At 40.5% G+C, this 27,117-nt stretch overlaps 1 protein-coding gene across 2 annotated transcripts in view; it reads right to left on the bottom strand.

Annotated features, from left to right (window-relative positions):
• Window positions 1-17,600, bottom strand: part of LOC6501774 (eukaryotic translation initiation factor 4 gamma 3) — an 81,087-nt gene extending 63,487 nt beyond the window's left edge. Inside the window, exons 1-3 of one of the 2 annotated variants that reach the window (XM_032452158.2) lie at window positions 17,376-17,600; window positions 16,803-16,838; window positions 16,555-16,747 (exon numbers count right to left, since the gene is read on the bottom strand). In XM_032452158.2, the coding sequence (XP_032308049.1) occupies window positions 16,555-16,629 (75 nt within the window). In that variant the 5' untranslated portion in view covers window positions 16,630-16,747; window positions 16,803-16,838; window positions 17,376-17,600. The remainder of the gene's footprint in view (window positions 1-16,554; window positions 16,748-16,802; window positions 16,839-17,375) is intronic. The other variant, XM_032452159.2, reaches the window with a different exon arrangement.
• Between the last annotated feature and the right edge of the window lie 9,517 nt (window positions 17,601-27,117).

Here is a 27,117-nt window from a genome sequence, read left to right as displayed (position 1 = left end):
AGTAATTGCTCTCGCTTCCAGCAGATGGCGCTGTGTTATAAAAACAATTTTATTCGCGATCGCGGGTATATAATTACCAAATTAGATAAAAACCAAGCCCAAACCTAAATCTTTATTAGGTCAAAATTTAAGCTGAATAGTTCAGTGCTTTTTAAAAGTATAGAGGTCGGATATACGGACATAACATTTTTATATTATAGATTTTATATATATAGATATAGATATAGATGTTTGATAGGAAATGCTTCGATTCAGCAGTGGTTCCAACAAGAGTTCGCAGTGGCTCGGTGGTGTTTAAAGTTTGGGTATTTTGATTTTCCCGCCAGAACAACACATTCCTTTCAATTAATTATTGAACTTCAGAGCCTAGCAGTGCTAGTGAGCTCTACTAAATTCCAACAAAGTGGAATTTAGTGGAATGCGAAACTGAAAGAAATAAACAAAAAGAAGAAAAATCTGTTAAGATCTTAACAGCTTTTGCCTCTGGCGGCTTGGGACAACAATGTATATTGCGGACATTTCTCATCTTAGTTTGGTATGATTTCACTCTGGGTTTTCGTGTTTCATAAGAATCAATGCGGTATTTTGCGGAGATCGAGAGTGACTGCAAGGTCAGGTTACGCATAGTCATAGCCAGTAGAAACTAGGAATCCTATGGGACGCCTCGCCTCTTAATTTGCACGTAGTTTGCAATTACATGTAAGAATAAAGTAAGCTTCGCTACACCGATCGGTTCACTGCTGCCTTCAAATGATTTAGTTCAGTGAAATTCACAGCGTCATCAGAATATGGCTAGGTTTGATCGTGTTCTCGGATAACCGATCTTTAGTAACACAAAAATATCTCCCTGCACTATACTTAACTCTTAGCAATATTCATAGCTCCCTGGTTCATATCTAAGTTCAATATAAGTTGACAAATGCCCTAGCGAAATTCACACTGTTTCTTTGGCACGCTGAAACATCAGCATATTATATATAACATATTATATTTTCAGGATTTTTTGTTGTATAAATTGTCTTTTGATCGTAAAATTCAAATGAACCAAAAAGTATATTCTAAAACTAGTTGCTACTTAGCCGCTAAATCTAATTACTAAATCTATTTTACTAAATTGCAAACTAACAAAAACTAAATCTATTTTAATTACTGCTATAAAAGAGGCTATTATTCTTTTTAGACACATGTTTTCCACTCCAGTGCCACACCAATATGAATTGAAGTCTGGAACTTTGCCACATTTACACTCTTTATATACCCTTGCAGAGGGTATTATAATTTTGGACAAGTGTGAAACACATTAAAAGACATACGTCAGAAATGTAGAATGTATATACATTCTTATATACATAACGTATATACATAAGGATAACCTCCTGAGTCGATATACGAATGTCCGTCTTTCAGTTTTAAAACTATCAACTTTAATATTTGCACACATCCTTAATTCCTTTAGTGTATACGGCCCGGATCGGTCGATTATAAAGCTGCCATTAAATGAATGATAGAGATCTCTCTACGACTTTCTCTCACATCTATGTTGGCCCACCCGATCCAATCTTTAAAATTTCAAAAGCATCTATATCTTGTAGCTGCCATTTAATTGAACGATCGGAAATGATATAACTTTAATTTTTTTAAAGTAAGAAGGAACTTTTTATAGATTCAATTAAATTAAACTCATCCGACCGAACAAATTTCTGAAAGATTTGACAACTACATGTAACTAATGTAGTCTATATAAGTACATAATTGAAAGATTTGCTTATTTTGATTCCTGAACTGAAAGGATTTATAAACTTTGGGTCCGCTTTTAGGTTTTTTCTCTAAATACTAATTTATTGGCTGGAAATGTCTTTACTTTTTCAAAGTGTATAGAAAATATATTAAGGCTTCTTCTAAACCAAATCAATAATTTTTAAGATAATTTTATTGGTTTTAATCAATTGAAATAATAGTAACATTAATATTTTTTCCTCTTTGCAGTTTTTGGTTCGAAACATTCGTTGCCGTCTGGCCCTAATCTATCGTTCCTTGGGGGATGAGGATCAATGTAACACCCATTTTCGACTTGCACACCAAACAGACGTGGCATTGGGCTTGAATTGCGGTGGTTGTGGTGAATCCTTTGGTCTTCAGCCAGGAAATCTAGAGGCTTTACCTTGTTCACATATTTCACATGCAAAGTTAGACTATTTTAATTATTATTAGTATTAATAACACAGGCCAAAAGTAAAAAATCCCACTTATTAATTTAACCTGCTCCACCTTTATGCTTCCCTGAACCAAAGTCCAGAACAAACATAGGTTCCATCACCCACAGTTTCCGCGGTTCACCTAAGAGAAGAAATTGATCAAGTTTTACCACATATTGAATTATGAAGGCCATAGAATTGCGTTGACCGTCATTGTATTTACTGCATATCATTTTGTTAAATGTATTTGTATTAACAAAAATAAAAAACTTACATCTAGCAGTAATCTTCGGATCAATGATGTACACTCATGGACAAAATAATAGGTGTGAATTTTTTTTTTTGAGGATATCGATTTTAATTGATATAAACATAACATATTATGGGAAAACTATACTTTTTTATTATGATCACACTGTTACGATCAATTTTTGGTGAATTCCCGGAAGTCAGAAGCTCTCTAAAGAAAATTGTGGATATTTTATTGCTCAGACTGCAAATTCGCCTTGACAATAAAATAGGTGTGTCGAGCAAAACTTTATTCTAAAGCTAATTATGATAGTTGTTTGGTTGCAGAAGGTAAGGTATTACGATAATTTAACTAAATGGGGACTTAACAATCACTAAAATTGCATTAAATGGGCCGTGGGAGACATTGCAGTGCGGAAAAAAGGAAGCTCATTCGAGGACTCCGAGACGAAGGAAAAACATATAAATCGATTGCTGTTTTAATGAAACGATCTCAGAATTTTGTAACCAATGCGTTAAAACCGAAAAAAGTAGGTGAAACTCGGAGAACACCCAAAAAAACATTATCTAGGGCCGATGATCGCATGGTTCAGTTGGTTATACGAAACCCGTTCAAGTCTTCCAGGACGATTTCCAACGAAATTGGAAATATTGTGTCATCACGGACCGTTCGGCGACGTTTGGCAATGTCAAACCTACCAGGTAGGATTGCCCGCAAAGTTCCTTTGCTTCGGCCGAAAAATAAAGAGATGAGGAAACAATTTGCTCTAGATCGTAAAGCCTGGTCAGGACCGGAGGGTGAGAAAAAATGGCATAACATTCTCTGAAGTGACGAAACCAAAATAAATTTATTTGGAAATGATGCTAAAAGGAATGTTCACCGTCCGAAAGGCAAAGAATTTGATCCAAAGTACACCTGTAAGACTGTAAAACATGGAGGTGGTAGCCTAATAGTATGGGGCTGCTTTTCATGCAATGGTGTTGGTCAGATTCATCGCATTGATGGAAAAATGGACAGATTCGTATACAGAGACTTATTGGAGGCAGTGATGCTGCCATATTCTAAGGATAATATGCCAATTTTATGGAAGTTCCAGCAGGATAACGACCCAAAACACGCCTCTCTACTAGTCAGGGAGCGGTTTCGTGAGCAAAATGTGGATGTTCTTGAATGGCCGAGTCAATCCCCTGACCTTAATCCCATCGAAAATCTCTGGGGTGAACTCAAAAGAGAGGTAGGAAAGTCTTCTTATCAAAATAAAAACCAACTTTGGGATATTGTCCAAAGAGCATGGTACTCCATCCCAATTGGAACTTGTCGCAATCTGATATCATCCATGCCAAGACAAATGGAGAAAGTTCTCAAAAATAATGGCGAGTATACCGGCTACTAACTGCTACATACTCAACTTAATGTACAAAAAGATCAAAAATAGTGAAATATCCATTTTGTTTAAACGTTTAGTTCCTTACACCTATTATTGTGTCCAGCCAAAAATGTCCAATTTGGGAAAAAATCTACTTCTGTTGTTAATGAAAAGGTTTATAGTATTGTTTCTTTTTTTTCTTTTAAAGACAATTAATATAAGTTTTAAAAAAACTTTGTTTCGAGCTGATTAGAGAAAGCATGACTTAGAAATAACAAGTTAAAAATGAAAAAAAAAACACACCTATTATTTTGTCCATGAGTGTATATACCTTTTTTGTTATGTACGGGAAAAATCATAAAAGAAAAAAATATATTCAGAAAATCGTGTTGGGCATATGTCGAACTACAATCGCTGAGGAGTAGAGGATGAAAGTTTCTAGTCCTTCTACTAGGAACGTTAAAATTTACGCGTGTTAGTAAATGCTGGCTGTTTTCAATTCCATAAATACGATTATATAGAAACATGACACCCAGCATCGTTCTACGGTTTGTTAATAATGGTAAGATGATTAATAATAGTCTACTATGATAAGAAGGGAAGTGAAGACTTGCATTCCAATAAAGTCCCCTAAGAGCGAAAGTCAGGAAGTTTTTTGTACAGATTCTATGTGATCTAGGTGTACTCTGTATTGAGGAATCCAGACACACGATCCATAGTCAAGAATCAGACGGATCAATGATGTATATACCTTTTTTGTAATGTATGGGCCATTAAATTCTTTTAACCACCTTTTAATAAAACCAAGCACACCCATAGCTTTATAAACCATGGTAGATATATGGTCGGGAAATTTAAGTTTCAAATCTAACAGGACACCCAAATCGTTACCCTGAGTTAAGCGTTCTAAGGCGTTCCCATAGAGAAAGTACATAACCTGGTGAGGAGTAGATCGATAAAATGACATGAGTTTACATTTCGATCCATTAAGGTTTAGGTTTTTCGCTAAACACAAATTTTAAAATTTATCCAAATCGGATTGAAGTCTAGATTGGGCGCTAGTGAATCTATATTGAAGACAAAGCTTAAGGGGGCAGGATGGTATCTGAGGCTGAAAAAACGACAGATTTTTGCGATTTTTTTTTTTATTTCTGAGTGAATATAATTATTTAATTTTCTTACACGATAAATAGCTATATTTGGAGAGTATCTAGGAATTTTTATTTTTAATAAATCGGAATTTTATTTTTATGTTTAAGGAGTCGCTTCAAAAAATTATTATCTTGCGGTGCGTAAAGTCTGGCCTTACAGTGTTATCGAAAATAAAAAAATTGAATTGATTTACCTAAAATATTAGTTTTTTGTGAGGCTGAACGAGATCCGAGCATTACATTTTGAGTTACGTTACGCACCGACTTAAAAAAGTCGTTTTGAGAAAAACGCGTCAAAAGTTTTAAAAGCAATTGAAAGTATATGGAGAGAAAGTAACTTGAAAATCGGTATCTCAGCGATCTTTAGTCCGATCGACATGAAACTTGGACAAGATATTCCTGAGATAATGTTCTATTATATAAAAAATTTTTGAAAAAAACATTTTTTTGAAGTCGCAAACTTCAAAAACGACTGTTCCGCTTGAGCAATTCAATAATTTAACCATTGAATTGAATTGCTCAAGCGGAACAGTCGCCACATGACCTGTTTTACCACTATGGCCACCACTATGGAACTTGCTACGCGAGGATACCTCTAAAAACCAAAAAAATCTGGAAAAAAATTCCCTTTTTAAAAATAATAGTGTTGAGCTATCAGCGTTTTGATAGCGACCGAATTGATAGACAAGGTTCAATTTTATAATTCAATTTATTGTGGGTCAATTTAACCCCAAAACAAATTCCGCGGCCGAACCAAAACAATGCCGAATTACAAGTGCTAAAACCTAAGAGCTTGCGCAGAAGCTCCACCAAAGCTCCCAAACTGCATGCACTACAAAAGAACAACAAAGCGCATGCGAATCTGGGAGAAACAAAGAATATGGAGCAGCTGATAACGGGCAATTAGTGGACCGCTGCGGCTGGTTACACTGAGAGAATAGAAATAGAAATTATTATGATTTTTGATGCTGGCACAAGTCCCAACATCCTCCCCCCGTTGAATTCCATCTTTCAACCAAAAATCCTTAGGGGCATGGGGCAGCTTCATCACATAATAATGCTGATGATCTCAAGGTCCATAATATCAGTTGCAGGCTGCCGTGTCCATCCAGATCCAGAGAGCGCTCGAGCCAAGCGTCAACAGAGTGCCGAGAGTGGAAGGAAACATCTTTCCGAAATTGCGCGTAGGCGCACCTTTCGATTGCAGGATCGGGAGCCTTCACGGCTGGAGCAGCAGCCACCTTGGCAGCTGCAAACGGCGGCAGCAGCGATGCGGACGACCTCCCCCCATTGGAAGGGTGCAGGCTAGAGTTCCGAATGGAGTCAGACCTGGGTGCTGACTTAATCGGCAACGGTGACAATAATCCAAATCCCGAGCCAGATGAGGGATTAAGTTCAGCAGCTTCAGAAAATCCATCGCAGACAACTGCCAGATGCGACATTGAAATAGCGACCACGGGGGGAGCGGTGGATAGCAGGGGCACTGATGAGACGCAATGGCCCACGTCCTGGCTATCGTGATCGTTGTTCAAGGTTTGTTCCAACTTCAAATCCCGAGAACCCGATTGGATGTCGCGGTCCAGCGGGTAATCCTGACTGCATGAGCGACGATTTTCCAACAGACCATCCTGCACCTTCACCACCGCTATGGTTGGTTCTGCCATTGACGAAGCAGTGGGACCATTGGGGCCGTCGAAACAAGTGGAGTGTGCAGGTACCCTTATGGAGTGCTTTGCCATTCCCACCTGAATGTCAAAGCGCACATCAGCGGCAAGCTGGGAGAACTTCCAGCATAATTCACTCCCAACTTCAACTGAGCTCAATCGCTCTAACTCATCCTGGAGTGCGGTGAATTTCTTGCGCAACGCAATTTCCAACGGCTCCAGTACCATGATGGTCAAATCTCCCTTCTGCACTGCAGCCTTGACCTTATTATGCAGGGCTTCCATCTCCTGGCAGGTCACTTCTGCCCTTCGCCGCAATATCCTTTCCCTGCTTGCAGGAACCGAGGCACTAAATAAGTCTCCAGACTCCATTATGTAATTTGTGTTTGTGCAAGGTGCAATGTAATGGAAACAATAGCAACAAGTTTTCCTTTACAAGGTTTCCTTTAAGCACTTTAATGATCACAAATCAATTAGAGCGCGATCACGTCGGGGTCACCAATGTTGAGCTATCAGCGTTTTGATAGCGACCGAATTGATAGACAAGGTTCAATTTTATAATTCAATTTATTGTGGGTCAATTTAACCCCAAAACAAATTCCGCGGCCGAACCAAAACAATGCCGAATTACAAGTGCTAAAACCTAAGAGCTTGCGCAGAAGCTCCACCAAAGCTCCCAAACTGCATGCACTACAAAAGAACAACAAAGCGCATGCGAATCTGGGAGAAACAAAGAATATGGAGCAGCTGATAACGGGCAATTAGTGGACCGCTGCGGCTGGTTACACTGAGAGAATAGAAATAGAAATTATTATGATTTTTGATGCTGGCACAAGTCCCAACAAATAGTTTATTACAATATATATACACTGCGCGTCACCAGATTAGCGCCCCCTTGGTGTTCGCGTTTGAAGTGAAATATTATCAAAACTATTAAAGATTGAACGGTACAATAATTTTTTAATACAATTCGATTAATTCTCTTAAGGGGGCCGGATGGTTTGAGACTTCAAAAAACATTTTTTTTCAGAAATTTTTTATATAATAAAACATTATCTCAGGAATATCCTTTGAAAGTTTCATGTCGATCGGACTAAAACTTGCTGAGATACCGATTTTCTAGCTTCTTTCTCTCCATATACTTTCCATTGCTTTTAAAACTTTAGACGCGTTTTTCTCAAAACAACTTTTTCAAGTCGGTGCGTAACGTAACTCAAAAAGTAATGCTCGGATCTAAATAAAATTTTTCACACATCTTTAATACAATAAATACTTGCGGATGAACGAACGTTTTTTTTTTTTTAAATTTTTTTTTACCATTTTTACGGGCAATAATGGGGTAATTTTTATGTAAAAATGGTACCTCCAACTTTACAACCGCTCCAAAAATTCAATATCGCATATTTTTCACAATGGTTTCGTTCATCCGCACAAGAAACTAATATTTTAAGTAAATTGTTGGCACCTAGTGCCAAGACCTACTACCCTATATGCACACTTAGTAATTTGATCCAATCAATATGCATCAGCATGTCGCAATATACAAACCCACTAACCGATTTTCTCACCTATAAATAATTAGTAATAAGCATATATATCCAACCTATTAACCCAGCACTAGTAGATGGCGCCAGAAGCAGAATCAGCGTGATCAGCGGGAAGAATGACCGAGGCAAGCCGAAACCAGCCAGCGAAGCCGAAATGCGTGTGCAAGCAGTACATGAACAAACAATCTGAGTCAGCAGACTCAGAGCTGGGTGACCCTGGCATTAACATTAGTTTTAGCACGTCCATAACATTGACCTTTTAAGTTAGCATCTTATATAAGAGTTGTTCTTCTGAAATAAAGATAGTTCCGAAATCAGAGTCAATCGTCTCGTTACTCAGTGTCCACGGCACTTAAAATCAACCTACTTCTAGTGATCCTGTGTAAAACGGTTCACAAGTAGAATCCGCGGCATACCAGTCTACTTCTAGTGTTGCTACCGTAAAACCGGACCACAAGTAGACCCCGCGTCATATCATTACTCCGAGTGTTGCTCCCTTGAAACGGACCACGAGGAGATCTCGCGGCATACCAGTCTAGCTCGAGTGTTGCTACCGTAAAACCGGACCACCAGCCGACCCCGCACTATCTAACCTACTTCGAGTGTTGCTCCCGTGAAACGGACCGCCAGTAGGACCGGCCGATAAGGAATCCGCCGAACCACCATCCCACCGGTACTTGAGGAAAACCACCCCAGGACTTCAAGCACGCCACATCAACTCATGCCTGATCACAGCAAGCGTCTGGCCAACCCGAGCAGTCCCTTGCAGAATCCAGGTAAATTTAGTCAGGACTATTTACGGTTTTGACTACGACTCCGGGACCTACCGTTACTCCCGTGAGTTCAGGTTTGACGTAGTTGCCGCATAACGCTCTACGGACGAACATTTGGTGACCCCGACGTGATTCCTATCTAAAGGATCACACCCTGAACACAAGCCACACACCGCAAAACCTTCCACGGCAACAATGGGATCAGAATCAGACCCTGTAACCACGATGCTCATCGATGAGCAAATTGAAACCAACATAGCCATCCAACGGCTAATAAAAAACTTCACTAAAGACTCCGCAGAGCGAAGGCTCAAGCCCGGATATTTCGAGGAGAGACTAAAACAGCTCACTCACGCATGGACCCAATTTAAAAGGAATGACGCCAAGCTTCGGGAGCTGGCACTAAGCCCAGAACACGAGTATTTCACAAAGGTAAAGGCGCTAGAAGAACTTGTGAACAAGTATGAAGCGATATTTGCCGATGGAATTCCATCAGGGTCAGGCCCGTCACAAAAGCCCCGGAAAACAGGAGAAGATCTTGAGCCAAAGGCACAAGCTCAAGGAATCGAAGAAGACCCTCACTTAACATCTCTAAAACGAAGACATGAAGGACGACTAGACGATATGGAAGACTTTCTGTGCAACCGCACCGAAGGACGGGAAGTGTCCACACACGTCAGACAACACATGAAGGAGCTATGGAAGGAAATCGTCACGGGATACCATGATCTCATTGACCTGGAACCAGCCATAAAAAATGATGGACACACTGATGACAGATTTCAGGTGGTACGAGCAGAATACTTTTCGTTTTTGAGCGAAGAATCGCAATCAACTTCAGCATCAACACAAAACCCCGCGATTGCACCTTCGTTTGTAATACCACCAGTAGAAATTCCAAAGTTTGACGGAGACTACCGGCATTGGCTACGATTCTACGAAATTTTTACGGAATGCATCCACGATCAAGACTACAGCGATGCAGTAAAATTCCGTCATTTGGAGAATCATGTAACAGGTGAAGCACAAAACCTAATCGCAACGTCGATTGGCGGACAGACCAGTTACCAGGATGCATGGCAACGACTAAAGAATCGATACCACAATGAACGGCTGTTAATTAAATCCGCGTTTCAAGAGCTTTTCGGACACCCCAGAACAAATGGATCAGCGGACCAGCTGCGCAGCTTACATGATACCCTGATCCGAACGGTCGCCACTCTCAACGCACTCAAAGTGTCTACAGACAACTGGGACCCAATCTTGGTACACATCATTGAGGAAAGATTGGATCCACACACGCTGTCAGCTCTAGAACTAACCGTCACCGATCCAACCAATCGAAAATCTCTGAAGCAGATGTTAGAAACCCTTGAGCGTCAGGCAACCAGTCAAGTAACAATGCAGAAAAATACGTCGGCTGCTCCACTTCGATCCAGTTCATCACGATTGGTGTGTTCAGCCACAGCCCAGCTTACAGATAAGCCCACCGTTCTATTACCAACCGCCCAAGTGGCAATACATGGCCCAGCCGGAACCCATCAGCAATGCCGCACACTCCTAGATTCTGGATCACAGATTAACATAATCACGAAAAGGATGGCTGACACACTTGGACTAAAATTGGAGCCATCAACCCTGAATATCGCAGGACTGGGAGGAACAACTAAAAGATCACGAAAAAAGGCTGTGGTGACCCTATCATCATTAACCACTGACTTCGAAGATCAAATCAACGTCGTTGTACTACCTGAAATATTGCCCAATCAACCATCCCACTTTATTCAAGCGCCAAGAAATATCTCACCTCAGTTGCGCTTAGCCGATCCTGAATTTACGCAACCCCAGAATATTGATCTGTTGTTGGGCGCCGAAATCATCTCCCAGCTTATGAGGCCACAACAGACATATTTGGGAGAAGGACAACCACTACTAAAAAATACCGCGCTTGGATGGATTGTGATGGGGCCAGTGCGACCGGAATCAGCTCCTAATATCAAGGCAGAACAAGTCGTCGGTAATACGACGGCTTGGACACCGGAAGCTAACGGGCCACGACAAGGTTTGATTGCATGCATCGGCAAGGAGCAAATAGTAAAATCCGGAAGAGTACATAGTTCCCCACACATTGCGGATCAACAAGAAGATAACGAGCCACGACAAGAGCAACAAGGAGAGCCGCAGACGGACCCCAAACCACAAGCCCAAGGTTGTCAACTCACAACTGAAGTGCATAGAGTGCAAGAGCCAGTAACCAAGGAAAGTCAAGAAGTAGAAGTCACCCCCTATCTGGCATGGGTAACATGCATCTCCGAAAGGGAGCAAGAAGCAAGGTCAAGAGAGGACCAAGAGTCCTGTATGCGCACTGTCCAACCAGAAAAAAGGTGTAGTACGTCATGGGATGCCCAAGGAGAATGGTTACGAGGGCGCGCAACAAGGCGAAGGAGACAACAGGTCGGATAGAATTATCGTTGGTAGAGATCTCACCCACATCTCACCCACATCAAAAAAATTTTTTTTTTGGTATTAACATTAGATTTTAGTAATTAGTTTTAAGATCCACAATATTTTCTAGCGCAAGGGTACACATAGGTTCACTGAGACGATCCAACAACAACGCCCAGCCGCATTGGATTGAGTCCCTCAATGGGGGGGGAGAATGTTGGCACCTAGTGCCAAGACCTACTACCCTATATGCACACTTAGTAATTTGATCCAATCAATATGCATCAGCATGTCGCAATATACAAACCCACTAACCGATTTTCTCACCTATAAATAATTAGTAATAAGCATATATATCCAACCTATTAACCCAGCACTAGTAGATGGCGCCAGAAGCAGAATCAGCGTGATCAGCGGGAAGAATGACCGAGGCAAGCCGAAACCAGCCAGCGAAGCCGAAATGCGTGTGCAAGCAGTACATGAACAAACAATCTGAGTCAGCAGACTCAGAGCTGGGTGACCCTGGCATTAACATTAGTTTTAGCACGTCCATAACATTGACCTTTTAAGTTAGCATCTTATATAAGAGTTGTTCTTCTGAAATAAAGATAGTTCCGAAATCAGAGTCAATCGTCTCGTTACTCAGTGTCCACGGCACTTAAAATCAACCTACTTCTAGTGATCCTGTGTAAAACGGTTCACAAGTAGAATCCGCGGCATACCAGTCTACTTCTAGTGTTGCTACCGTAAAACCGGACCACAAGTAGACCCCGCGTCATATCATTACTCCGAGTGTTGCTCCCTTGAAACGGACCACGAGGAGATCTCGCGGCATACCAGTCTAGCTCGAGTGTTGCTACCGTAAAACCGGACCACCAGCCGACCCCGCACTATCTAACCTACTTCGAGTGTTGCTCCTGTGAAACGGACCGCCAGTAGGACCGGCCGATAAGGAATCCGCCGAACCACCATCCCACCGGTACTTGAGGAAAACCACCCCAGGACTTCAAGCACGCCACATCAACTCATGCCTGATCACAGCAAGCGTCTGGCCAACCCGAGCAGTCCCTTGCAGAATCCAGGTAAATTTAGTCAGGACTATTTACGGTTTTGACTACGACTCCGGGACCTACCGTTACTCCCGTGAGTTCAGGTTTGACGTAGTTGCCGCATAACGCTCTACGGACGAACATAAATCAATTCAATTTTTGTATTTCCGATAACACTGTAAGGCCAGGCTTTACGCACCGCAAGATAATAATTTTTTGAAGCGACTCCGGCCGACAGCCCGTCACGGGATAAATAATAATTATTTCTTAACAAAAAAATTTCTAGATACTCTTCAAATATAGCCATAATTATTATTAATAATGCGTTGCCCCTCCTTTGTTTACAAGGTTACAAGTTAAGAGGTGCTTTTTTTTAGTTTTAGCCTCTTTAAATGGTCATCTTTTTTAGATTACCCTTAAAACAGTCGAATTGCTTGCCCTAACACCAGTTTTTTCTATTATTTTGGCTGTCGAGTCGTGGGAGTGGGACGCCTCTCGGAGTATAGCCCTGCGATCTGCTGAACTAATAACACTACTATTACCTCCTTTGTAATTGTTTCCATAGCTTTCCTTATTTTGAAGAAAATTTGGAATGGTTTTGCGATGTATTTCCGTTTTTTCGGCGATTTTGTGAAGAGAAAGTCCACATTCATTGAACGCTTCGATTTTCGATATTTCCTCCGAAGATAAGATTGTTCCTCTGCCAATATTGTATGTCAAATTAAAGAAAAATGTTTTATTTAACAGCAAAATAAAAATGGTTGCTGTGCTCAGCAAGTTAAAAAAGATATTTAAATTTATATTTGGAGGCACTACCCTGATGACGCAGTTTTTTCTTCCAAATAAACCTGTTTCTTTAGTTTTTAATTTAATAAAAATATATGCAAATACCAACTGCGTTCTAAAATATGTTTTTATTAAGAGAATTAATCGAATTGTATTGGAAAATAATTTTACAGTTCAATCTTTAATAGTTTTAATATTTCACTTCAAACGCGAACACCAAGGGAGGCGCTAATCTGGTGACGCGCAGTGTACATATATATATATTATATATGTATAATAAATTATAATATTATAAAATATTATAATAAATAAAAAATAAATTTACTTCCTTTTTTTATGCAGCGGAATAATGAAGGATTCCTTCCACATAAAGGGAAAGACCGAAGTTTCCAGCGATAGATTAAAGAGTTTATGGAGCGGTTTGCACAGAGCCTCAGCGCAGTTCTTCAGAACACAGCCTGGTATTCCATCAGGGCCTGGCGAATACACGGCCTTGACCTTAAGAAGATCCGATAACACACCACTTTGATCGAAAGATGGGCAAAATATAAGGTTGCCTGATTGGATATTATAAGTGTAAGGCTGAGCTGAACTGCTGCTAGGTGAATACGTAGTTTGAAAAAACTGTGAAAAAAGATCGGCCGTTGCCTGATCAGTGTTCGCATAAGAGTTCTCAAACGCTTAGTGTTTACAAAGTTATAAAACTGCTTCGGATCCTGAGTAAACTGAATCCTGCAGCGGCGAATATAACTCCTATATGCACGGTGAAATTGGACCGAGCTACTAAGTATCTTGAATAGCTGACTGTACAGCCAGATAATCTATGTTTGTTTAAAAGTCTACTCATACTATTCTTTAAATTTATAAGGTGCCTTGTATACCAAAGCGGATTCGTTGAAGCGGACGGATATTTCGACGGCACGCAAGCGTCGAAAAATACGTTCACATTTTTATAAGGCAGTGTTTATATCCCCGCATGCCAGTAGATCGGACCAATCAAATTCCAAAATTAACTTATTTAATTTCATAAAGTCAGCCTTACGGAAGAAACGAACTTTCTGAGATTTAACTGTAGACTTAAGGTCAATAAAGTAATTATTTTCGATTGAAACCTCAAGAGTGGGAAGATATGGATCCTCAGGGTTAGAAAGGGGCAAAAATCTGGAAAGAGTAATTCCATCAGGATCAGAAGCGAAACATAAGTCCAACAGCCCACTTAAAGAATTTCTAATGTGGTTAATTTGCCCGAGTGACATGTCAAACATGCCCGCAGGGAAGTCGTGGTGGGAGTTAAGCTGTAATAACGGTGAATTTTCAACATTTGACCACATAAGTTCTAGGATATTAAAGTCACCCAGAGCTATCAGCTGGTCCCCATCAGACAGACGATCGAAAACCAAACGAATAGCGTACAAATGTTTCCAGTATGTTGGCGGTTCGGACGAAGGTGGTATGTACGAACAGGAAACATACAAAGATTGATCGGAGAAAGTGATTTTGATGCAAAGAAATTCAATGTCGTCTTCAGCAGTGAATTTTGTACCAACTTGGAAAAACTTCGGAGCTTAAGATCTCCGACTTTAACAAAGTTTCTGTAAAGACTAATGTGAGATGCAAAGGAAGAACTATCAGAATACAGTTTGGGAAGTTTTCTACGTAACCATCTGTTATTCTGATGGGTAAGTGTTAGTGAAGACATTAGTAAAGCTGAGGAAGATGAGGTGGAAGGTTGAACAGTGGATTTAACATGTGGGAGTTTTACTCCCACAGGTTTGGTAATTTTTTGAAGTAATATATAAAAGTTGATGGGACAAGATGATTTGGATGTAAAAAGAGATTCTTAAGAATATAGAAGCAAGACCAAAGAAGAAGTGGAGCTGACCTATATTTAAAGCTATCTAAAGTAAAACTGACAAATTTATAAATTTACCTACAAATATACCACTGCACAAGCGAAGCGTGTGAGAATTAAAAATTGGTGAGCATCTTTTTCACCCAAACTTTATTTTACCATTCTAAGTATGGATTCTCCATTTTTTGTATGTTTTGGATTAAGCATCTCAAAGAATTAAGTAATAAAGCAGAATGAAGTCCACAACTGCTCTAAAAATGGCTGCAATTCGTATAGCTCTACCACTCATTGTCTCTGAGGTCATGGGCATTGCTATATCGACACAGCGTTTTTACCAAAAAATGTTGATAAAAACGCTGTGCGCACAAAAATAGACGTCCGCTCATTTTAAGCAGTAGTAAGGTTGTCAAAAAACACTTGCGGTCCTGGTCCTGCCGTTGTCCTGATGAAAGACATTTCGGACTCTGTTGATCAAATATGGCCTCCAGTTTTTTGGCAGCATTGAGCGTTTGGCCATAGGAGGGAGCGGCTCAAAGTGGATGATTCCCTGCCAATCCCACCAAACACACATCAGAACCTTCATGACCGTCAATCCAGGCTTGGCCACCCTGTGGTCCTCTTCGACCGTTTGCGCTTCACGTCATAAGTGACCCGTTCAGAAACGGGTCGATTTTGTTGTCATTAACATGCGTCGATCAAAGATATTTTTCTGCTTTAATTCTTTTTTCACCCATACACCGAGTTTCTTTGTGAATCCAAGCTTCTTCAAATGGTTTGTAACGGTTTAATGACTTATTCCTAGGTCTTGGCCGATGCTACGACTGCTACTACGCCGGTCTCTCGTGACCATTATATTAAAAATATACCATGACCATGAATATTAAAAATTTGTCGGTGATGGATTTTTTTTAAGATTTGCCCATTTGTGATATGAATGTGCATTTATGAACTAAAAATTATTTGGTTGTGGTAAACCTTTATGGAGAACTCCCCATATATTAGGTATTGTCATCTGACACAATATATATTTCTTTCTAAAAACTAATAAAAGAAATATCAGTTTCTGTTTTTTATTAACTTATTCTATGGCAGATCCAGTGATAAATACAATCGACGTTCATTCTTGTATTTTTCAATATCATAGTTTCTTTGAAACCAGATTAACGAATTGCAGGTGATACGAGCAACAAAGTCTATTTTGTGTCAGTGTTGATGTCTATAGGGTCGACAACTGCGTATTTAACTTTTTGACTAAATATTAATTACCACTAGATTTTTTCTTCATATGTAAGAGGTTTATTTTATCATTAAATTATCCTTAAATATAACATTTTATTAAAAGGAACAAAAACACAATAATCTTGTTATTTACTCATAAAAAAAGAACGGTCTTTAAATGTGTAAAAAAATAAACAAAACAATAAATAAGAAAGGAATTTTTTATTTATTTACATAAAGTTATGTTTGATTACATACCATATTTTGCGTTGAATGTGGCTGCATGACGGCTATATCTTTTTGTGTTGATATATTTGGTAAAGCTTGTTGCATTACGTATAACCCAGATTACTTTTATAATAAATCTACAAAACGTGTAGTCTAGCCGTAAAATAGACTTCTTGGGCAATTTTAGACCCACTGGTATAAATTGTCACACAACCATTTGATTCTAAAATGAATACATTGTTAACTTTATATGAATAATTTTTATTAAGTTTATTTACCTTTTAATGATCTGTGATAAAATTCTTGAAAAGTTCCTGAAATTTTGAGATTTTATGTAATGCTTTGCATGGAATTACTGTGTCCAACTTTAAATAAATACTAGTAAATTTAAAATATGAAATTCATAATTGCCACATTGACAAATAAGAACTGCTTCGAAATTTTGTATGTTATATATTTAATAACTTTGTAATATTCACTTTGTAATATTTGTAATATATTAATAATATTTGTAATATTTAGTTACATTTATTATCAAATAGTAGATCGCTTGATATACATAACTATTGTAAAGACGTCGCCGTTGTGGCAATGAAACGTTATACAGCGTTTCACCAGAACAAGAAAGCTGAAATTCAACACATAGAGTGAACTATAGTTTATTAGTATGCTTGTGCACAAATGTACATACAGTTGCTAATTAATATGTATGTATACCGTATTATGTATATATTTCAACAATAAAAACCAAGCGTACTAAAACACATTTTGCAAATTTTAGGTGTGAATATTTTTGATATGTCATCATGTAATGTTGGATGCTCAGTTCATATTTTCCCCCTTATATTTACCTGACGCATATGTACATATGTACTTTAGTTAAGCATATATTTACAAAAAAGCAGTTTTATTTAATTATAGTTTACTGACGCGAAGTAATATACCCAGGCGTAACTACAGATCCGCAACAATTAAGACTTATATATTTTTTCTTATAAATTTCCACATGCACATTTCTGCTTAGTAGGACCGTACCGAAAAAACTGTCAGTTCATAGAGGGTGACCGTTCATAAAAAAATAAATAATACTACTGAACCTTAGATATTTATAAGCTTTATTAATTTTTCGATACGCATACCTTATAAATCAAATTGCGTATTGAGTAGATTTAATCGTCAATTAACGATGCACCTCGTACCGAAAAGAAAGAAAAGAGTTCAAAGGATAAGGTTCAACATATCCAATGATTCCGCCGAATAAAAAAAATTACACTGATCTTGAGTTAATACTAAAATTTTGTATTAAATAATTTTATTATCTGCTTTTCTCTAGTGAAAATCGAAAAAATTATATTGAAAGGGTATTTATTCTCTCTGGCTGATAACAAAGTCTTAGATCAAAACTTATTCAATAGGTGATGTTTATTACTAAAATGTTCGCAACTTTCATCCTAAAATTTAGTAAAGTTAATAAATAAAAAACAAAATTTCCAAATTAATAAAATTTAACTTTAGAACTAATGATGCTGTTTAAACTTGCAATAGAGAGATAAACTTCGTTGGAAAAGAGAATTGCCTAAAATTGTTTATTGGCATCAAAATGCATATCGCTGGACGAATTTAAACTTGTGGCCAGGGCCGTCGAGAGCCATGTCGTGCCCCGGGGCATAATCTGTTCGCTATATAAATGACGTTTGTAAATTAGTTTTGTTAATATAAAATGACTTGTTAGTGAGATCAACCAATATCATTTTCAATATTTATTCATTCTAATTAAACGTTCATATATTTCTTTCTCAATTTTGGACATATAAATTTTCGAAAAAAAAAATTAGACCCCGCTGCCGGGCTCCTGTCCATTGCGGGCCCCGGGAAAATTACCCGGCTGACCCCCCCTCTCAACGGGCCTGCTTGTGGCAAGCTTTTATAATTTTTCCGGAATCTATTCGGTTATGCATTTTTATAACAAAATGTTCAAGTTTTCAAAGAATGTAGTCTTATAAAATATGACAGTTGTTTTCATGTTCATTTGTAGCGACTTAAGGAATTTAGTATTAAAATTAATAAAAAAAATTATATTTTCAGCTCTGAGAGATCTAACATTGAAGCCCCCTGATCAAATTTTTTTCATTATTCATATTCTTCTCTGAAATTCGTGATCCCCGATCCGACTTCTCGTTCACGAGTTGTTCAAGAAATCAATTTATAGTTTAGATCTATCAAATTAAAAAAAACTGTCTAAATTAATAAACGATTTTAATACCATTGCAGAGGATTTTGATTAAAAGTCAAGCAAAAGTTTTGGTCAAGCTGTGAAGGAGATATTTTCGACCCCATAAAGTATATGTATTCTTGACTCACCTCCTGAGTCAATATAAGCATGTCCGTCTGTCTTTTTCTACGCAAACTAGTCTCTCAGTTTTGAAGTTTTGAAGCTTATCGAATTTCTGTTCGTCCGTAGAGCGTTGTGCGGACCTACGTCGAATTGGAGCTCGCGGGCATAACGGAAGGTCCCGGAGTCGTAGTCAAAGAACGTATAAAAGTTCTGACTAAATCTACCTGGATACTGCAAGGGCCTGATCGGGTTGACCAGGTGTTTGCTGTGATCAGGCTGGAGTTGATGTGAGGTACTTGAAGTCTTGGGTTGGTTCTCCTCAAGTACAGATGGTACAGGATTTCGGCTGATTCCTTATCGGCCGGTCCTACTGACGGTCCGTTTCACGGGAGCAACAGTAGAAGTAGGTTAGGTAACGCGGGGTCTACTGGTGGTCCGTTTCATGGGAGCAATAGACTGGTATGCCGCGGATTCTACTTGTGGTCCGTTTACACTGGAGCCACGCGAAGTAGATAGTTTTTAGAGAGTCCTACTTTCCTACTTAAATCGTTTTACACAGGATTACATGAAGTAGGTCAATTTTAAGTGCCGTAGTTTCAGCACTGATTAACGAGACTATTGACTCTGATCTCGCAACTGTCTTTATTTCAGAAGAAAAAAATAAGATGCTAAATAATACATCATTAAATCTAAGAAAGGTCAATGTTATAGAACGAAAATCCGATTATCCAAATATTTGATTATCCGAATGGGTCCCGGTCCCCATTAATTCGGATAATTGGAGTTCTACTGTACTCAATAATAGGGGCTGTGCGTTGTTGTTGGACCGTCTCAGTGAACCCTTCCGCTAGAAAATATTGTGGATCTTAAAACTAATTACTAAAAACCTAATGTTAATACCAAGAATATTTTTGAATCATGTGGGTGAGATCTCCAACATTGATAAGATACCAACGATAATTCTATCCGACCTGTTGTTTCCTTCGCCTTGTTGCGCGCCCTCGTAACCATTCCCCTTGGGCATCCCATGAAGTACTAGACCATTTTTTCTGGTTGGTCAGTGCGCATACAGGACTCTTGGTCCTCTCTTGACTTTCCTTCCTGCTCCCTTTTGGAGATGCATGTTACCCATGCCAGATAGGAGGGGACTTCTACTTCTTGAATTTCCTTGGTTACTGGCTCTTCCACTCTGTGCTCTTCAGTTGTGAGTTGACAACCTTGGGCTTGTGGATCGGGGTCCGTCTGCGGCTCTCTTTGTTGATTCGCAATGAGTCCCCACTCATGTAATCTTTCGGATTATACTATTTGCTCCTTGCCGATGCATGCAATCAAACTTTGTCGTGGCTCGTTAGCTTCCGGTGTCCAAGCCGTCGTATTACCGACGACTTGTTCTGCCTTGATATTAGATGATTCCGGTCGCACTGCCCCCATCACAATCCATCCAAGCGCGGTATTTTTTAGTAGTGGCTGGGACATGATTTCGGCGGTGGTATTACAAACGGAGGTGTCATCGGGGGTTTGTGTGTTGATGCTGAAGTTGATTGCGATTCTTCGCTCAGAAACGAAAAGTATTCTGCTCGAACAACCTGAAATCTGTCATCGGTGTGTCCATCATTTTTTATGGCTGGTTCCAGGTCGATGAGATCATGGTATCCCGTGACGATTTCCTTCCATAGCTCCTTCATGTGTTGTCTGACGTGTGTGGACACTTCCCGTCCTTCGGTGCGGTTGCACAGAAAGTATTCCATATCGTCTAATAGTCCTTCATGTCTTCGTTTTAATGATGTTAATCGAAGGTCTTCTCCTTCGTTGCCTCGTGATGATTGTGCCTTTGGCTCGAGATTTTCGCCTGTTTTCCGGGGCCTTTGTGACGGGCCTGACACTGATGGGATTCCATCCGAAAATATTGCTTCATATTTTTTCACAAGCTCTTCTAGCGCTTTGGCCTTTGGGAAATACTCATTCTCAGGACTTAGTGCTAGCTCCTGGAGCTTGGCATCATTTTTTTTAAACTGGGTCCATGAGTGAGTGAGCTGGCTGAGCCTCTCCTCGTAGTATCCTCCCTTGAGTTTACGTTCTGCGGAGTCCTTAGTGAACTTTCTTATTAGCCATTGGATGGCTATGTTGCTTTCAATTTGCTCATCAATGAGCATTTGGATTACGGGGTTTGATTCTGATCACATTGTTGCGATGTACCTCTCTTTTTTTTGTTTTTTTTTTTTTCGTTGAGTTAAATTGCGTTGAGGCTGGTGTTCAAGTTGTGATCCTAAAGGATCACGTCGGGGTCACCAATTGTTCGTCCGTAGAGCGATATGCGGCAACTACGTCAAACTTGAACTAGCGGGAGTAGCGGTAGGTCCCGGAGTCGTAATCAAAGACCGTAAATGGTCTGACTAAACTTATCTGGATTCTGCAAGGGACTGCTCGGGTCGACCAGGCGCTTACTGTGATCAGGCTGGAGTTGATGTGGGGTGCTTGAAGTCCTGGGCTGGTTTTCCTCAAGTCCCGGTGGTATGGTGGTTCGGCTGATTCCTTATCGGCCGGTCCTACTGGCGGTCCGTTTTACGGGATCAACACTCGAAGTAGGTTAGGTAACGCGGGGTCTACTGGTGGTCCGTTTCACGGGAGCAACACTCGAAGTAGACTGGTATGCCGCGGATTCTATTTGTGGTCCGTTTACACTGGAGCCACGCAAAGTAGATAGTTTTTAGAGAGTCCTACTTTGTAAATCGTTTTACACAGGATCACATGAATTAGGTCAATTTTAAGTGCCGTAGTTTCAACACTGAGTAACGAGACGATTGACGCTGATCTCGCAACTGTCTTTATTTCAGAAGAACAACTCTTCATTACATCATTAAATCTGCCAGGGTCACCCACCTCTGAATCTGCTGACTCAGATTGTTTGTTCATGTACTGCTTGCACACGCATTTCGGTTTAGCTGGCTGGTTTTTGCTTGCTTCGGTCAGTCGGTCATTCTTCCCGCTGATAATGCTGAATCTGCTTCCGGTGCCATCGACTAGTGCCGGGTTAGTAGGTTGGATATTGGCTTATGCTTATCGTTACATTATTAATAGGCTAGTAGGTCTGATGCTTGTATATTGTGACCTGCTGATGCATCTTGATTGGGTAGTAGGTCTTGGCACTAGGTGCCAACATTCTCCCCCCCCCATTGAGGTACTCAATAATAGGGGCGGTGCGTTGTTGTTGGACCGTCTCAGTGAACCAACGGTAACTCTATCCGACCTGTTGTCTCCTTCGCCTTGTTGCGCGCCCTCGTAACCATTCTCCTTGGGCATCCCATGAAGTAGACCTTTTTTCTGGTTGGTCAGTGCGTATCCAGGACTCTTGGTCCTCTCTTTACTTTGCTTCTTGCGTATTACCGACGACTTGTTCTGCCACTGGCCCCATAACAATCCATCCAAGCGCGGTATTTTTTAGTAGTTCTCGGGCTGCGTTAATTCAGGATCGGCTAAGCGCAACTGAGGTGAAATATTTCTTGGCGCTTGAGTAGGGTGGGATGGTTGATTAGGCATTATTTCCGGTAGTACAACGACGTTGATTTGATCTTCGAAGTCAGTGGTTAATGATGATAGGGTCACAGCCTTTTTTCGTGATCTTTTAGTTGTTCATCCCAGTGCAGCGATGTTCAGGGTTGATGGCTCCAATTGTAGTCCAAGTGTGTCAGCCATCCTTCTGGTGATTGTGTTAATCTGTTATCCAGAATCTAGGAGTGTGCGGCATTGCTGAGGGGTTCCGGTTGGTCCATGTATTGCTACTTGGGCGGTTGGTAACAGAACGGTGGGCTTATCTGTAAGCAGGGCTGTGGCTGAACCCACCAATCGTGATGAACAGGATCTAAGTGGAGCAGCCGACGTATTTTTCTGCATTGTTATTTGACTGGTTGCCTGACGCTCAAAGTTTTCTAACATCTGCTTCAGAGATTGTCGATTGGTTGGATCGGTGACGGCTAGTTCGAGAGATGACAGCGTGTGTGGGTCCAATCTTTCCTCAATGATGTGTATCAAGATTGACTCCCAGTTGTCTGTTGACACCTTAAGTGCGTTGACAGTGGCGATCGTTCGGAGCACGGTATCATGTAGGCTGCGCTGCTGGTCCGCTGATCCATTTGTTCTGGAGTGTCCGAAAAGCTCTTGGATCGCGGATTTAATCAACAGCCATTCATTTTGGTATCGATTTTTTAGTCATTGCCAGGCATCCTGGTAACTGGTCTGTCCGCCAATTGACGTTGAGATTAGGTTTTTTGCTTCACCTGTTACATGATTCTCCAAATGACGGAAAATGACGGATGCATTCCGTAAAAATTTCGTAGAATCGTAGCCAATGTCGGTAGTCTCCATCAAACTTTGGAATTTCTACTGGTGGTATTACAAATGGAGGTGCGATCGCTGGTTTTTGTGTTGATGCTGAAGTCGATTGGAATTCTTCACTCAGAAACGAAAAGTAGTCTGCTCGTACCACCTGAAATCTGTCATCGATGTGTCCATCATTTTTTATAGCTGGCTCCAGGTCGATGAGATCATGGTATCCCGTGACAATTTCCTTCCATAGCTCCTTAATGTGTTGTCTGACGTGTGTGGACACTTCACGTCCTTCGGTGCGGTTGCACAGAAAGTCTTCCATATCGTCTAATCGTCCTTCATGTCTTCGTTTTAATGATGTTAATCGAAGGTCTTCTCCTTCGTTGCCTCGTGATGATTGTGCCTTTGGCTCGAGATTTTCGCCTGTTTTCCGGGGATTTTGTGACGGGCCTGACACTGATGGGATTCCATCCGAAAATATTGCTTCATATTTTTTCACAAGCTCTTCTAGCGCTTTGGCCTTTGGGAAATACCCATTCTCTGGACTTAGTGCTAGCTCCTGGAGCTTGGCATCATTTTTATTAAACTGGGTCCATGAGTGAGTGAGCTGGCTGAGCCTCTCCTCGAAGTATCCTCCCTTGAGTTTACGTTCTGCGGAGTCCTTAGTGAACTTTCTTATTAGCCATTGGATGGCTATGTTGCTTTCAATTTGCTCATCAATGAGCATTTGGATTACGGGGTTTGATTCTGATCCCATTGTTGCGATGTACCTCTCTTTTTTTTGTTTTTTTTTTTTTTTCGTTGAGTTAAATTGCGTTGAGGCTTGTGTTCAAGTTGTGATCCTAAAGGATCACGTCGGGGTCACCAATTGTTCGTCCGTAGAGCGATATGCGGCAACTACGTCAAACTTGAACTAGCGGGAGTAGCGGTAGGTCCCGGAGTCGTAATCAAAGACCGTAAATGGTCTGACTAAACTTATCTGGATTCTGCAAGGGACTGCTCGGGTTGACCAGGCGCTTACTGTGATCAGGCTGGAGTTGATGTGGGGTGCTTGAAGTCCTGGGCTGGTTTTCCTCAAGTCCCGGTGGTATGGTGGTTCGGCTGATTCCTTATCGGCCGGTCCTACTGGCGGTCCGATTTACGGGAGCAACACTCGAAGTAGGTTAGGTAACGCGGGGTCTACTGGTGGTCCGTTTCACGGGAGCAACACTCGAAGTAGACTGGTATGCCGCGAATTCTACTTGTGGTCCGTTTACACCGGAGCCACGCGAAGTAGATAGTTTTTAGAGAGTCCTACTTAGTAAATCGTTTTACACAGGATCACATGAAGTAGGTCAATTTTAAGTGCCGTAGTTTCAGCACTGAGTAACTAGACTATTGACTCTGATCTCGCAACTGTCTTTATTTCAGAAGAAAAACTCTTATATAAGATGCTAAATTATACATCATTAAATCTAAGAAAGGTCAATGTTATAGACGTGCACCGTCAAACGGTTCGATATTTCTTTTCCCTTTATCCATTGTAAGATTCTATCACATAAAAGAAAATTTCACAGCCACAATTTCCAGTATCTTCTTACTGCAACAACGTTTCTTAACAGTTGCACTATCTTGTAACACCGTCCTGCCGCCACGTGGTGATTTGCGGCTAATTTGTCAAAGCGTTTCCAGAAAAAAAACTCGCTAATTGATTAAATGTATATATGTAAATTATATGTTTTAATTCCCGATTTAAAATAAAAAAATAAAAATTAGGATTTTTATTTTATAAGTTTTATTAATAAATTCAAGAATGAGTTATAAAGATATCCTATTGGATTGATCGTTGATTATAAACTGATTTTACAAATTCAATTTTCTTATAACTATAGCTTTTATCGGTGACAGCGACGCTGGCAGCATAGATGGACTTTGGTTGAATAGTTTTGATTGGTCAGATTTTTATGCTGACATGTAGGTTCCCAGGATGGGCACTTGTTTACAGGTTGTTGCATGTAAATTTCCTTGTCGTCCAATTCACCGTAAAGAAAAGCTGTTGGAACAACAAAACAAAAACAAAGGAACAAAAACATATTATTTTTGGCTGCAACGCTCAACACTGAGCGGATTGTTTCCATTCTTGCGACAGTAATCAATCCCTCGTCTCTGGGCGAATCCTTTGATGACCAAGCGAGCTTTGTATTTGTCGATACTTCCGTCGGGGTGGGTTTTGACTCGATAGACCCACTTGCACGGAAGTGCTTTCGATCCTCTGGGGAGTCTTGTCAAGCTCCAAGTTTCATTCTGATTTAAAGAATCAATTTCCCTGTCCATTGCCTTTTTCCACTCGACGTTGCTGTTGATGGCTTCATGGAAGGAATCTGGACTCTCCAGCACAAAATTCTCGTCTGCTGCTACGTAGTCATCCATATGCTCCGATCTCTTCAACTTCGAACGATCCCTCAACCGCATTGATTGCATTTTTCTCTTGTTGATTTCTTCGTCAAAGCTTGTTTCTATTCCGGTTTCGTAATTGTCTTCGCTTCCTGTTTCGGCTGTGTCTTCACTCAAGTCTTGCTCCTGGAGTGTGTCTTCGTCCTCGCTCTTGTGCAAATTCGCGTCTTCTTCTTCCTTGTCTTCGTCCTTGCTCTGGTGCAAGCTCACGTCTTCTTCTTCCTTGTCTTCTACGACGTCCTTGGATCCAAAATCTTGGAAAGGTAGGTTGACGCCTGGTTCACAGTTGCTGAATTTCTCTTTAAATTTTACATCCCTTGACACGACTACTTTGTGCTTCTCTGGTAAGTAAATACGATACCTCTCATCGCCGTCGTAACCCACTTCTTCTTCCTTTTGGCATGGAATGTGTACATAGCACGTCAATCCTACGATTCGAAGATGTTTGATTCTTGGTTTCTTGCCCAGCCAAAGTTGGTAAAGGCTCAGACCCTTCATCGAAGATTTGCCCGTCCTATTGAGAACGTAGACTGCTGTGCTGACCAACTCGGCCCGAATTGCTTCTGGAAATTTTATTTCTGGATTAGAATACTTGAAAGTTCTCGCCATTTCGACTATCGTTCGATTCTCTCTCTCGACACCACCGTTTTGTTCTGGAGTATACGGAGCGGTGAGTCGAAAAGTTATACCAGCTTCCTGAAGAGTTTCTCTCACTCCTGCACAGTCGAATTCTCCTCCATTGTCGCTGAGGAATTCTCGAATTGTGTGCCCTTGTTGCTTGGCATGAGAAACCATGTGTCGTAGCACGTCCTTGACCTCTGATTTCTGCTTGACGATGTACCCATATCGAAACCTGGTGAAATGTTCCTTAAAAACTACCAAATACCTCTTCTTCTGGAAAGAATCCTCAAATGGGCTGCAAACATCGCCTGACATCAATTCCCCTGGCTTCGTCGCTGGTTTCCTCGTTCCAAATGGCAATCGATGCGCCTTTCCAAGGGTGCAAGGCTCGCAAAAGCTACTCTCAAGCTTGACTTGAATGCCCATTTCTCTTTTGAGCATGTCCTTGATGTGGTTCTTGTCCTGATGTCCCCATCTCTCGTGGTAGAGTTGGAGAATTGAAGTTCCTGAAGTTGCGACGTTGACATCGACGTTTCGTTCTGGAAGTATGGGCTCGATCGCTGCTCTGTAGAGTATTCCTCCAACTTCTCTGGCTCCAAAGAGGACAATCTTGTCGTTTATTTTGAGGGTGCACTCGGTTGCTGACGACTCGAAACGACTACTTGGATTATTGTCTTGGGCAGCCAAAACTGAAAACAGGTTTTTCGTTATATTGGGAACAAACCATACATTTTTCAAAGAAAGAAAAAGAATTTTTCCATTGACAATCGTTTTGACTTTGATTGTGCCCTGGCCCAAAGCTGACAGGTTTCATTTCCAGCTGCTCTGATCCAACTCGGATTCTCAAACTTCTCAAAATGCTCGAAATACTTCGCAGTCTT

The sequence above is a fragment of the Drosophila ananassae genome (assembly GCF_017639315.1).
Source record: "Drosophila ananassae strain 14024-0371.13 chromosome 4 unlocalized genomic scaffold, ASM1763931v2 tig00000054, whole genome shotgun sequence".
NCBI classification, from domain to species: Eukaryota; Metazoa; Arthropoda; class Insecta; order Diptera; family Drosophilidae; genus Drosophila; species Drosophila ananassae.
Note: the sequence above shows the minus strand (reverse complement) of the source record. Positions and strands in the feature narration are given on the sequence as shown.